The 15,002-nt window shown below is 50.3% G+C and overlaps 1 protein-coding gene across 1 annotated transcript in view; it reads left to right on the forward strand.

The window, feature by feature from the left end:
* MAA_00402 (ATP-dependent DNA helicase PIF1) overlaps positions 1–777 on the forward strand; it is a gene marked incomplete at both ends in the record, with an annotated part of 2,038 nt that extends 1,261 nt beyond the window's left edge. Inside the window, one exon of the mRNA XM_007818400.2 lies at positions 34–777. Coding sequence (XP_007816591.2) covers positions 34–777 — 744 coding nt within the window. The remainder of the gene's footprint in view (positions 1–33) is intronic.
* Positions 778–15,002: the final 14,225 nt, after the last annotated feature.

Here is a 15,002-nt window from a genome sequence, read left to right on the forward strand (position 1 = left end):
GAGTCCTGGAAACTCCTTTCAACTCGAATACAGGCAAAACTAGATGATGAAGAGGTCGCCAGGTTCGCCAACGCCTTACGAGTATACGCGACTAAGGATAGGGTGAACGAATATAATCACTACCACCTCGACCGCCTCGGCCGGCCAGTCATCCAGGTCAAAGCTAAGAATGTTGGCCCCAGCGCGGCTGCTGCTCCTGACGACAAGGCGGGCAACCTTGCGAAGCAGATCCCCATATGCATTGGCGCCTGTCTGATGCTGACGTCCAACCTTTGGCAGCCAGTTGGCCTCTGCAACGGCGCCCGTGGTACCGTTTACGACATCGGCTGGGCACCTGGAACTGACCCCGTCCAAGACCCTCCTTGTGTTATCATGATGGAGTTTGACAAGTACAGTGGACCGGTGTTCTTGACCACCGCTGATGGCCGGAAGATTGTCCCGATACTCCCAGTACAGAGGGACTTCCTCATCGGAGCCACTCGTTGCACTCGCACCCAGTTTCCCCTGATTATATGTTACGCTATTACCGTTCACAAGTCGCAAAGCATTACTGAAGACGTGATCGTTACGGACCTCTCCTGCCGGGACTTTCAGACTGGTCTCAGCTACGTAGCTGTCTCTCGTGTGAAAACGCTCCAGGGCCTGATGTTGGATGCGCCATTTGATCGTAGTCGCCTGTTTTATGAGTCTCCCCCGGATGGTATGAAGATGAAGATGAGGGATCAGCGTCATAGGAGACAACAGGTTCTTACACGGAATCCCTACAAGATAGACTAGAGTTCTGCATAAAAAAGTACATCACTGCTCAAGGCTCAACTAGATTACCAATGCAGTGGTTGTAATAATTGCTTGGCCCATGGACTCTCAGCCTTCGGATGATTCTACCCCTTGCACCCACAGCTCTAACGTGCAAGGGGTGGCGTAGTATTTTAATTTGGTTAGTCTTGCTTATGCAGTAAGTATGAGACTTGTTAAACTTTTTTCGGTCAATATTAATACCTCCTGATGAGTGAAAATCAAGGCAGATTGCGATGCTTCTTCATTCACAGCTACTGTAGCGGGAAGGGGAAGGTTTTCTACGTTGCGTTGAACGTGACATCCTCGTCCTAATAGCCTAGTATGCTAATATTACGTCACGTAATTCCCCAACGAGTGGGCACGATAACGAGTGAAACGCCCTCAATCACTTTCGCGCACAGGTTAAACAAAAAACAACCACAACGCAAAAAATAGAGTTGATCTTCATTGCGGTCCTCTAAATTAGACATTTCTACAGTTATCTAACAAGTGCGCGAATTATAACCAGTCTTGCCGCATCTACCACATCTACCACATCGCCGTCCCTTCGTCTCATCCCTCGGCTTTCAACCTGAAGTTCTACCAACATGTTACTATATCTGCTATTCAATATCCTTTTAATCTTAAAGAGCCTGTCTATTACTGATAGTCATTCTACCGCCTTCCCCAATCGTGTTTTCCTTGCTCTACGCCTCTTGCTAAGTGCAGCATTCGCCTCTCACTGTTATTCATTCTCTGCCTTTTACAACGATATCTAATGCATTATTCCTCTCCCCCCTCCTTTCGTAAATTAATCCATAGCGGTCAAATAAGAGTTTGGTGAGCTTCCCTAATGCCAGCTGATTCGTCCCTTAATATAATTTATCTGAAAAGTTGCCTTGGTGGGATTGTTAGGGTCTTTAGAACCCAAAAATCAAGTAGCTCAAGTACCACTTCAGCTAGCGACAACGAGCGTACCCTCACGTCTAGCCGTGCTAGGAAAGGTTATAGGATGAATGGGCCGGCTGGAAGAGAGAGTGCGATAAATTTAGGCTCCTTGTAAAAGAGCTCATATTCTGTAGAGTGGTGGTTTTTATGCCCTTCTATGATTAGAAGACAATATGCACCACGAGATTGCGGCTTAGTATGCTTCTTGAAATTCTGGATCATTCTACGCCTTTCTGGTTTATGGCCTAGCTATTATGAGTTATTGCGATAACCCAGCCGGGTGGTAGAGGACGTCAAGAAGCGCTTCTGTGGTGCCCATTCTTGGACAGAGACCGATTCCTGCGGGAAACGATACACATGTCGGATGATGCCTCTGTAGACTGAAGTCGCAGAGCCACGTCCCTGCCTCATAGGGCTTGTATTTCTGCTCTTGGGGCTCAGAGACATCGATCGTGGTTCGGCGGGGAAAGAAAGTAGTATTGTGCCCAAGCCGCTTTACGGCTGTGGCTGTATAATTTCTTTAGTTCCATTATTTTGAAGGGGGGCCGTGCCGAACGAGCGGGGCAGGGGGAATTGAGCTGACCAACAGCTAGGCTGCAACGGCTCAGTTCAAAATCTGTGATGAGACCCAGAGTGACAAAAGAATGGAGTGGTCACTATTTATGGACCTGACAAGGCAGTTTTTTATGGACCTTTCTTGCAAGAACTTGCTCCTCCACAGTGTTGATGGACATTGTCTTTGTCCCGAGAATGCCGCATGTCGGCCGGAAATAGTTCGGCATTCACTCCACCTATAAGCTTTCGGCATGTCATGGCTCCAGTGTAAAGTTCGCCAAAAAAGACAAAAATCCCCCCACCAAAGTGTTACGCTGTTTGTGTCTTGTACAGTGGGAGTGATCCGGGCCAACTATGGACAGATCTTTTTGCGTATCCACTTTGTTAGATTTCACGAGCCTCATTTAATTTCCTACCCTGGTCATGGTCCGTTATTGAGGCCAAAAAATGATGGTTGTACAGTAAGTATTCGTTGATGTAACTATCTACTGTGTGTTCTTCAGGCGGAGAGACTTTCTGTCACAGCCACACGACACTATTATTATGGATACTAGGATAATGACAGGGGTTGAAGTCTGTACTCCGTACATCAAATGGATTGGATGAGAGAACATAATAACACACAAATACGGTACACACACACCCAATATCAACACAAAATTATCGCTCTAAGGAACGTGACATAACTATAGCCAACCCTGCATTTTAATGTTAGGTTGACGTCGATGAGTGAATTATTGAAATCTAGTCAATTCTCGAGGCCGAGGTCTGGTTATACCGATAACGCTGGTGTATCTAACATTTAGCGCCGTTTTAAGTGGACACTCTCCCGCCAATCTACCACACTTGACACTAGCGGGCCTTGCGCCGGGGAGTACGCCAATGTCCCGCGGTCGTGCCGTGGCCGCATAACCGAAAAATACTAGCACAAAACCTGCAAGTCGCTTGGTTGCTGAATCTAACAGTGTGATTAGTCACTTGTGTCCCATGAGCGTGACCTACCTGATCGCGCAGTTGAGACGGGCAATGAATCTCCCTGCTGCACATCGGTTTTCGAGCCCACAACATCAGCAGCTCTCAAGCTCGCGATGCAAGGATGCAGACTTTGCTCGACGCAGCGCGCTCGAAGCTATCACCACGTCTTGCTAGGCCACTACATCGGACTTTCAGAAGTAGGGACATGCACATGGACGCGCGAAAGGATACAGGAGGCGCTCTAAGGTCGAGCCAATCATACAACGCACCGTGGCGTCGCACCTCAACTGTCAAACTAGGAATCTCCCATCATGCCACCCGCTTTGTGGGTGTTCGAACGAATATCCCCTTCCCCATTTCACTATTGTGTTGCAGTTAGCGACTCAACCAACGCCACAGCGCCTTTAGGAAATAACCGATTCAAACAATGGCTGGTCCAATATATGTTATGTACAAACTCCTCGCCAACGTCTTCGCTGGATGCCAGAAAATCGCTCATTTCTTCTACCGAGGATCCCCCAGGGGAAAATTGGTGTTTTTTGACTGTTTGTTTTATCTGTTAGAAATGTTCAGTCGGGGTATTGTTGGTAGGGCAGAAGCAGTCCTTCACCAAAGCCACGTGTAAGTATGAATGTCTCCAGATATGTTTGTTGTCTAGAGGGACAGTTATTGCTGAAGGCGCAGCTGGTTCATTGAATTGGCCCACTTTCTCCGCCTTTCAGATCAATTTAGGTTGCACATGAGTTTATGTGAGCTAAACTTCAGTCAACCTCAACTGCAAGAGCCAAAACCGGCCAGATTAGATAAACCTATAGTTGAAAGAGCTGTTAGCACGTCTTACAGCACTTGCCACCAGTGTCAAAGGTTGAATTGGGATCACTGTCGGATTAAGCTGCGTCTGTTGACTCAATCACGCAAGCGCTCTTGCTATGTACTTACTGGAATGGCAAGACAACGCTTGTTGCATCACAGCTGCCTTGACGCAGCCGGCTGTTTTGGGGCTGTGTTGTGGGTCCCGCAACTCTTCGAAACTCGACTGGCTGAGGCGCTCCTTCAATCATGTGTTAAGATTGCAGTTGAGAACGAATTATTGGCTGGAATATGGCGTATGCATCGCCTAGACCCCCGGGGAGGCGATGCCACCATGTAAAAGTTTGGTCACAGTTCAGCGTGGCGTTTTCTTTCCAACGTTGTCATCGTTTGCCTCACAGACTCCATAGCAAATATCGGTGCATGCGCTCGGTCGTAGATATTCGGGTAAAGCGGGCAAAGAGGGTAGAGCGGGTGAGCGGCCCGCTGTGAATATTTCGTTGTAACTTCCATAATAAGCAAGGCTGGACGCTAAGTCTCCTGTTGGCCGTATCGTATTACTGAGCATCTCGTTTCGACCGACCCTGCTCCAACATTGCAAACGAGCCAGTTGCGACATACTTACCAGATCGTCCATGATCCAACTAGTAGCGATTTAGCGTTGTCTAGTGTCACCTGGCGTGATAGAACGATGCAGTCCATCCTGGCCGGATCGCTTCTGCATTTATTACCACTCCTGGGCTCAAGGAGCCTAGTGGCACGACAAAGATTCCTTCCTCGGTGCTCGGCGATCGGCGCCCAGCGCACCGTGTTATACTTGCGACAAGTGATGAGCCTGGATGCTACCAGACACCCCTCAGCGATGGAGTCAGGACTACGCACAAATGCTCGGAATCACACTGACTTCCTCATTTACTTATGACGGTGCTTCCACCGTCTCCAAGCCTATCTAGAGGGGTCTCGTCACCAGAATGACAACGATTTCGCGGTGGATTGCTTGCGGTCTCTTATCAAAGGAAGATCCTCGAGAAGTCACGTCTCGGATTCAGATGATTTGTTTCCTAGTCGACCTGGCGCATACCATTGTTGACTTCTAGTACCATTCGGGTCTCCCACCTTGGCAGGCTACTCTATGCATCACACAGCAGTGCGGTCAAGCTAGGCACGCGCCGCTTCGTCCCGGTAGATCAAGTCATCCGTTTCTTCCACGCATGTCCTCCTCCACACTCCACGGTGAACTCCATATTCCGGCATTCGCCCGGCTACCTCCACAATCATAAGGCGACACTTCCCAGATTGGCAGCGCAACAGGCGCAACGCACGGCAATTCCTTCTGCATTGGAGCCAACAACAACCGTGTCGGGCCATACTCTTAGCTGACAATGCAACTGCCGACGAAAAAAAAGAAAGGAAAAGGTTTTACCAGATGCTATGCGCGAACAGCGGGCTGGTCTATAATGCGGCTACAGCCGTAGCTGTTGACTCGGGATGTTGTGACTTGACGCCCTCGTCCTAAGGTACGCTTCGCAATTACATGGTAGGACTACTTTATCCAGGGTCCAATTGACATCACACAGATAGATACAAGGCGTCAAGGCTAAGGACTCGGCAATAGGGCCGTCATGGGATTCTTTGTATCCACGAGTGACAGGCAACGCAGCCCTTGACACCGTGGGGGGTGTCCACGACCATCACAACGCAGGGGGGTCTGACATTCAACTTGCCACGGTCTTCGTTCTGGTTTGGGGGCGTGAGAGGGATGTTGGCTAGCGTTGAAGTTTCCGAACTAATGTGGATTGTTATATCGCCCTGACCCCAAGGTTAGCTATGCCTCTCTCCTAACAACCTGTCACACAATTTTGGACCACTTTCAACAAAGAGCTGCCAAGGTATTCCTCAGAGTTCTATGCTCACCTGGACACAGCAGCCTCTGAGTATTCGAAAATGTCGGCAACTCAATGCTCGCGAGAAAGGGCGTGCAACCGATGTTCTCGCAGTGATGTGAGAACCTGGCTTCCGGCGAGGCTTGAGGTCCAGAGTCCAGGCCAGGCATGAACAACACTGCTCAATTTTGCAACACAACCCACAGTCGTCTCGTAACCACAGCCGCATTTCTACAGTTGCTCCTCGTTCCCGGCGTTTTGTTTTGGCCGCTGCCCCAACATTAGCAAGGCGAATGTGATGCAGGATAGCTGTTGGCTTTGAACATGTTAATGAAATAGTCCCTGGCAAGTCTTTTTCTCTGTTGGTCAAGGTACTTTCTGGGCCTGGCGCGGTCACCTTTATGGACAAGGTCGCCACTTGGCAGGATGTATTCAAAATGCTGCCGTCGTCCAGGTGTTGTTCAGAGTCGCCACTTCAAATGTTTTCGAGCTGGGTGTTCCAGCATACAAGACTACATCCACGAATAATGGACCAACACGGCGTGAGTTTCCTCCCCGAATCATAGCCTTCTCTCATCGTAACGTCATGCTAGAATCGTTGGCATCGAGCATATGTCGAAGGTGGCATATCAGAGGGTTATATGTTTCCCTCGGCCCAGACAAGCAACCAGTTTGCGTCGCAGGATGCCTCCTGGGGTGAGACGAATGTTTGTGACAATGTTCAGGCTGGTCACGCCGAGCCCACACAATACTCTCAGGAGTTCAAACTTGTCGTCGACACACGGCCTTATCTAACAGCGCCATGGTCGAATGCATATTGTGCCACGGGCCATGATACCCAATGGGCCCACGCCGCAACACAAGGCAGTCCCGCGAGGCATTGTGGATCTGATGGAGGGACTCTCAGTCCTGCATCTTTTTCTGTGCAAGTCTTTGACCCGGAAACCTCGGCGGGCTCTCTGCAGACTTACCAACATGGCCATCACATGTTTCCCCAGCCACGTGGTGCCTCAATTGTAGCCGGCAGAAATCCGTTGGGCCCTTCCAGCGATGATGATGGGGTTTCAGACGCAGGTGGAGACGAGTACAGCCTGGCTTCGATGTAAGTGACAACACAACTAATCTCACGCCAGGACGAGAGAAACTAACTCCCCGGCTTTCGTAGGGGTGATCGGTTCAAATATTACAAAGACCCCAATCGTGAAGGAAACCAGCGTTTTTGCTGTGGCTTTGTTTATCGGGATGGTCAAACCCGACGTAAAAAAACGATACAAGAAATTGCATGGAGTTCTTAAGCATTATGCTTCAGTGTAAGTCGACGACAAGCCGAGCTTCATTGATATCACAGCTAATAAGTGAAATAGCCACGAGGGGATAAAAATGCTTCAGTACTGGAAATGTGAGAAATGGTTCTCGTCGAAGTACAGTCGCCAACCAGCTCCAGAAGTGAGAGGTAATACCAAGGACACATTAACAAGTTTTTGGCATACATGGTACTTGGAACCATTGTAAAGTGATGATAACAATAAAGTAGTGCCTCGTGGCGACATAAATCATACCCATAAACATGTGCACGCCCCATTTTCTACATGTAACACTCTGTGTCAATCTCTCAAGAAGCACTGAGCACCGAGTATGTAACTGTGTGTCGCCGGGCTGGGCTCGGCCTGATGGGTGCTACGCCGAACCTTGCCGCCATGTAGTACCCATCTCACATAGAACTTCAAAAGCTGTGCTTGGAACTAGGTTACGTCAAGCTACGGTGGGACGACTGAGACGCAAACGACACAGCCACCTAGAATTGATGGACGAAATGTCTGTCGCTATAGGGGGGAGGCAGTTCATAACCGAGCAACGATTGCAGAATTGTGGGACAAGTGGACTGCAGGACAATGGCTTTCAGAAACTCTGTCCGGGAGGCTGATAGATGACCAAAAGTTGGCAGAACATGCTAGCGCATTTGGTTCAGCGATTGTCGCCTGCTAGGCTGTGTTGAGGCAACTGTGCTGAAGCTCCCGGTTTAAGTCGCCGTCATGGTTGACTGCAGGTGAGGACTGTGGGTCGGAAGGCACATGGCTGGGAACAAGGCGTCAGGTTTCCCTGGCTTGATGCACCACCACAGAATGCAGGTGTCAGGTGATTGGTATCCTTGTAAAAACAATCCCCGAGATGAATCCCGACCGACGCCTGCACTTTCCCGCGCGCAGCACAGTGCCTTTCCTTGTGAATGGATGCTCTCTCTCCAACGACTGACGTGTGTAAGGTGTATTCAAGTGAGTCTTGGTACGTACTTCACTTGGCACCTTTGCCACAGACAAAGGACCTCCCTGATAGTAATTTCAACTACCTGAGATGGCCGAACGCCTCGGGGTCAAAATGATAAGCCGCGTTGCATGGCGTGTTGCAGTGTACGTTCAACCTCTCATCTTCTTCCGGAACCTTGTCCTCTCGTCTCGCCCCGCCGGCCTCCCGGCAGGCACCGGAACAGACTCCGTGGCCAATCGCGTGAACAACGGTTTCCGTGGCCGGAAGAGCGTGGTAAACTGGAATTTCATTGCCTTCGCAGGCGGGACGGCGCCGGCGTCAAAGTATCTTACCATCTAGTTACATCCTGCCCGTAGGTACTTGCATAAATATGTACAGTACAGTATCATGCATTTCGTTACAAAGACCAGTGTCAAAGCTCCGATGGGAGTAACGGCGTTCAAACGATTTCCAGGAGGCGTGTGCACAACATACAGTCATTCGTCCTGCTATGGTGTGCTTAGACGCCTGCTTGGTGACGTTTTGCCAGAAAGTGCTAAGCGTGAAATGGGCGTGTAGTTTGTAACCTTGGGCACCTGCTACAATATTTGCTGTGGGTTGACAAGACAGAATACATCTGTAGCTGAGTGTTCTATATTTCTTTGGTGTCGCGTCAGCTTCCGGTGGTGCCACCCCTCGCAAGCCTATTTACTTTTGGCCACGTCCCAACGGTTTGGGGATAATTGGTGCAGTCGCAGCTCAAATGGAAAAATCTGGTGGGATCCTGGTCCAGGGCACAACGAACGGAGGGCAGCCAGGCAGTGTCACCCTATTCCCAATTGAGATATCGAGAAGGCAGGGCCTACGATGCAACGCGACGGAGGCTGAGTCTGCCTTGCAAATCCGCACACCCCAATTAGCAGCTCTGTTTTGATGCATCATCAAAGCCGGCCCATTGCACACTCATACTCGGCAGCCACCCTCCGGCTCACACAGCCCTTGCCCCAGTTGCCCACAATTTGCTTTTTGAGGCGTTCTAGACCTGATGGGGATGAGACCGTTGCATTCCAGATGCGAAGCGAGGACCCTGGCGAAAAATCTACAGAACTTGCACTCTTCGGCGATTTCCCAATGCACACTTTCACAAAGAGGTGTGGATCCCCCTTGTCAAAGAACCCTGAATGCGTCCAACAGTGAGTGACATGCCGACGTACGACAGGGAAGCCAATCGCCCAGCTGAACTGTGTGCACAATCGAAAAAGTGGTAATGTCTCCGGATATATTCGTTGTCGCCTGAGTCCCCGGGGAGGCGATGGCACCGTCAAGTAATTTGGTTACTCCTCAGCGTGGAGTTTTCTTCCCTAACGCGGTCATTGTCTTCCCTACACGTTATGTATGGTAAATCCTGGTGCATGCGCTCGGTTGTGGTTACTGGGGTAAAGCGGGTAGAGAGGGTAGGACGGGTGACGCGGCCCGTTGCGACTGTTGACTCTAGTAACCAGTACTTAACTAGCTTCATGATGTGCCTCAACAATTCAGCTTGCGACTTCCGTAAGCAGCAAGGCGGGACGCTAAAAACTGCTTGGCCCGTATTACTGAGCATCACGGTTCGACCGACCCTGCTCCAACAATGCAAACGAGCCAGACAGACGCACTTACAGTACCAGATCTTATGACACACCTAGGAGCGGTTTAGCGCTGTCTAATGTCACTTGCGATGTATTACCACTTCCGGGCCCGACGAACCTAGTTGCACGAAGGCTTCTGCCTAGTGGCCACCCCCAAAGACGCGATGATGGCCGTAAGCGTGCTATATGGAGCAGATATCGTTGCATCGCCGTTGCATCGTCGCATAGTCTCCTGATATCCACATTATTTCGGTGTCATGTAACCCAGGGTGACACAGGCTGCGATGGCCGTTAGGATCTTCTAAATGGTCCGCTCGATCGTTTCGGACCAATTGGCAGTTCTTTGGCAATTGAGGCTCTATTTGTCCATATGTCTTTCCTTTCTCCATCTGAGCAATCGAGCGCGCCCAAGCTCGCGCCTCAACACCAAGCCCAATGACCAACGTCCCACATGTCGCACGCCCAAATTGGACGTCACAAAATCACCGTCTGCAAGCTCCTCACACATAGAGAAAATTTTCGTATGGGAATGACAACTTGAGCCTGTGATATCAAGCTAGCCTGCACGCATGACGGATCGAAGCCTCGCCAAATCAGGATGGATTCAAGGATTGACATCCTAAGTTTTGCTTCTGCTTCCGCCCGTCACAGTCGATGAAGCAAACATAACAGCATCTACCATGCCCTTGACAATCTCGACCCTCGCTCCGTCAGACTCCTCGCGGATCTACGGCGCGTAGAGCCTCGTGGAGATCTTGTCCAGTCTCGTAGCTCACAGCACCATAGCTTCACAGTTTGAAGGGCGTTATTATTCCCAGCCTACCCTGAACTTGCTAAACCCAAATTATCTCGTTCTCCAGGTCATTAGACTGACTTGCGGCATCACGTCACGCATGCTTTTATCACCTTCCGTCGCCGTTCAAAACTTCTCATCTTCACAGGTCTCCTCATACAAGCTACTCTGCGCATCTCGCACTGGTACCTGCAAGTGCGCTAGTCTCAACTGATGGAGTAGTTCATGACTTCTCTTACTTCCGTTTCTCCACACTCCACAGCGTTTCCGAATTCCGCACTTCGGCCTGCTGGGGCTTCTGTTCAGGCGGTCCTCCATTCACCCCGCTGCAGTAGTCTAGGTTAACACGACGCCTCAAGGACCTGGCCTATGTTCTGAATTGTTTTCCAAGCCATTTAGGTGAGTTGCGACAAGGAGGTTTGGCGAGAGTGGAGCCGGTTGCTCAATTGCATTGAAAACTGCAGAATACAACGATGTACTGCGCTATGATATTTTGCCAGGGGTTGCCCATAATTCTTCACATTCAAACCAAAGTAAAGTGGTCCATCTGGCATTTGGCGTCTCGACAGGGGAGTCCACAAAATTTCGAGATCTGAGCTAGACTACGAACGAGCACCTTCTTTGAGCCGTGAATCCGTGTGCCCTGTTCAAATCTTGTACAAGGATTGGAGCAGCGAGTGCTTGGAAACTCTCCATTGGAAGGGCTCTCAAAGTATTATGGCCGAGGAAACATGTTGAGTCGCATCATACGCGCGAAGGGCGACACACGGCTATTCCTCGTTTGTTGGAGCCGACAACACTGAGGGTCGCGGTCTTGACTGGAAGTGCAAATGCCGAGGAAAAAGAAAAAAGGAAGGAAAGGGTGACCCAGACGCGCGTGCGCAGAATGTTGCTTAGTGCGCGCGGCGCGGCTGCAGCCTTGCTTGTTCAAACCAACTGGCATTGTGTGACAGGGCGCCTTGATTTGGCGCCCTCCGTAAACGGCGTATTTCCGTATGGGGTACCAGCTGGAGCAAGATCTACTTGAAATCTCCCTGATAGCGACATGGGTTTGTTGTGCGTACTGCGGAGCAGCAGTAAATAACAGTGGCTATGACTGGCAGACAACACCAAGAACTCAAAAGGCGACTATCGCAGAGCCCCAAAGTGGCACACAAGATTGACGCCTTGGGGTGTGTTGACCATCAATGCGCCCTGACACTCAATTTGTCACGGCTTTGGTCGGCCTCGGGGTGTGAAATAGATGTTGGTTAGTTGTGTCTCCGAGCCAATAGATTGGCCAAGATTTGTGGACTGTTATCTCGTTCAAGACTCCTCCTGCATTGACATGGGTAAGCTTCGAGCCCGACTCTAGCCAACACCTGTCTTCTCACGCGCTTTTCAGCCCCTCCCCGCAAAGGATAGCCAAGGTGGTTTTGAGCTTTCAAAGCACATCTGTAAATATTATACCGAACTCTTTGTCAACTCACGAACCTGTGGAAATCCGAATATGTGCGGGCGATGGCAAACGGATGTTCTTCCAGAGTGATGGGTGAACTTGGCTCCCCGGGGGCTTGACGCCCGGAGCCCAGGCCGAGTAGAAACAGCGCTGTTCACTTTGCAACACGACCAACAGTCGTAACCACAGGTGCATGTATACAGTCACTCGTTACCGGTACTGGTTCGGCCGTCTGCCTGCCCCAACTCCAGCATGGTCAACATGATGCAGGATGTTCAGTCGTTTCTATCAAGTCAGTCAGTCCCCTGGCGAGTCCATGTTGGGCGTTGGTCGAGGCGCTTTTGGGACATGGCATTGTCACATTTCTGCAGAGAGGTTGCGCGGCCGCAACTTGGCAGGATATCTTCCGAATGCTTCCCACGTCTTGGTGTTGTCCAAAATCGTCACTTTAAAGTTGCCCTGCTTTGTTTCCTTCTGTACCACGTCTACGCACAATGGATGAACAAGAGGTGTGTTCCCTTCCCACATCATGGCCTTTTATTACCTAACATGATGTCAGAGCCATGTACATCACATCAAGCATATGCCCGAGGTGGAGTATTGCAAGACTACTTACTCTCCACAGTCCAGACAAGCAACTGTTATATGCCGGAAGATGCCTCATGGTTTGAGTTGAATACTTACCACGGTGTTCAAGCCGGTATCGTTGAGCCAATGCATCATGGTCACGCTTTGCAGCCAGTCGCCGACATCCCGTCTGACCCAATGGCGTCGTGGACGGAGACACGTGGTGCGGACAACGTCATGAACGGTTACGTATGCGGATCCAATGTAGAGGCCCGCGGTCCTGTCTCTTTCTGTGTGCAACCTTATGCCCCAGTAACTCCAGCGGACACCACACAGAGTTACCGACATAGCGACAACGCGTCCCTCCAACCACCCGACGCTTCATCTGTGACCGGCAGCGTTCCATTTGATCCTACAAATAGTGGCTACGATGCAGCAGACACAGACGGAGCCTCGTATAGCCTGGCCTTTGCGTGAGTGACAACGAAACCAAGCGGCAGCCTAGGACCTGAGCAACCTAACATCCTTCTTTCGTAGTAATGATGGGTTCAGATATTACATAGACCCCAATCCATGCGTGGAAGAGCGGTTTTGTTGTAACTTTGTTGATCCGGATGGCCAAACAAGATGCACGAAACGATACACAACATTGGAAGGGGCCCTGAACCATGCTTCCGTCATTCACAGTGATGACGGGTTCAAATTTTACATAGACCCCAATCCTGTCGAGAAACAGCGGTTCTGTTGTAATTTTGTTTATCCGGACGGGGAAACACGATGTACAAAGCGATACACAAAACAGGGAAGCTTATTGTATCATTGTGCTTCAATGTAAGCCGAGGTCGAACTGGGCTTAATCGATACCAAGCTAACAGGTCGAACAGACACGAGGGGGCGAAAATGCTTCCTTGGTGCTCGAAATGTGGGAGGTCGCTCTCATCGAAGCACAGTCTGAAAGGGCACATCCGGAAGTGTGACGGGATGAGGGGGCTGCAGTAACGGGATGTGGGATGGCAGGCGCTCGAGCACCGGTAAAGAGATAACGACAGATAAAGCCTTATGGCGATATGAATCATATCCACGAACATGCGCACGTCACAACTTTTCACTCTACTCTTTTCCTGTTGTCCTTTCTCCGTCAATTTAAAAAGCATCGGGGTCCAAGACTGAAGCTCTGAACGAGTTGCATTGCTTGATATGCGATGGACGCAACACTGCACTCGGCCCTATTGAGAGACTGCATGGGGATCATGGCTGACCAGCAATTGCAGAATTGCGGGGCGACCGGGCGCGCCCCCAGTAGCCCAGTCCAGGACGTTAAGAGTTGGTGGAATATGCCGACCCATCTTTTGTCCATCTTGGTCCCCTCGTTCTGGCTTTGCTGGCAGGGATGCATGAACTACTGAACAGTCCGCGACAGGGCTCATTCCCTCCTTCATCCAGTTAACACCTCCCGCAGAGCCACGTCGTCAGGTGATTGATATCCCTGTATTACTATATTAGGACTAGCGTATGCATGAAATAGGTTTAGTGTCATCAAAATCAGCGTACACCGCAAATGTCATCATGATGCGGCTTCCAAGACTCTATTGTTGTAAGGGACTGATCGGGGAAATAGTGGAGCTGATATGGGACATCAGCCAATGAGATTTTTTTGATATGTAAAATACCCAGAAGTTTCTGACGTCAAAAACCTCGAAAAGATAGGTAAATTACCGTTCGGTAAATTACCTCAACGGAACCCTAGCCCGAACCAGTCTGCGGCCCTGTGGATCCTGTGAACTTGCGTTTTCACATGGCCGCTACATGTGCCCTCCTTCGGCGTCTTCCAGGCACACAAGGCTGGGCAGTATCCATAGCATCTCCCACTCTGAGAAAGGTGGCGTTCATGATTCGGCCCAAACCCGGCGTTTTGACCCACTATGTTGTGGAATCCGGGGATGATGTACAGAAAGGCGGGCCACATCACCCGGCTGCCCCTCCGCTCCGTTCCGGAAATCCCTGTCGCCGATTCCTGCGACCTGGCAGGTGCTCGTCACACATCACCCCAACACCTGGTCTGTGTGTTTGCACAACTGCACACCATCGTATTCCAGAGGCCGTAATGGTGCGGTTCTCCAGGTAAGGCTGTGCTCTAGGTAAGGCTGTTGGTTGATCGATAATTGGTAGGCGCCTCTGTCCAAAGTCTTGCCACAAGCACAGTGACGACAAGGGCAGTGGAGAGGTTGGCTCCAAGGGCTAGCTGTTGTGTTATGTCTTTCTTGACTATAACCCATGTCACTTGACGTGAGTCAGCTTGGGACTTTACCGATCAAACGTCTAACATGTCAAACAACCTTTTGGCCTCCTCTCAGTAGACAACAACCCTGGCGTTCTTGAGCTTT

The sequence above is a fragment of the Metarhizium robertsii genome, assembly GCF_000187425.2.
Source record: "Metarhizium robertsii ARSEF 23 chromosome Unknown MAA_Scf_3, whole genome shotgun sequence".
NCBI classification, from domain to species: Eukaryota; Fungi; Ascomycota; class Sordariomycetes; order Hypocreales; family Clavicipitaceae; genus Metarhizium; species Metarhizium robertsii.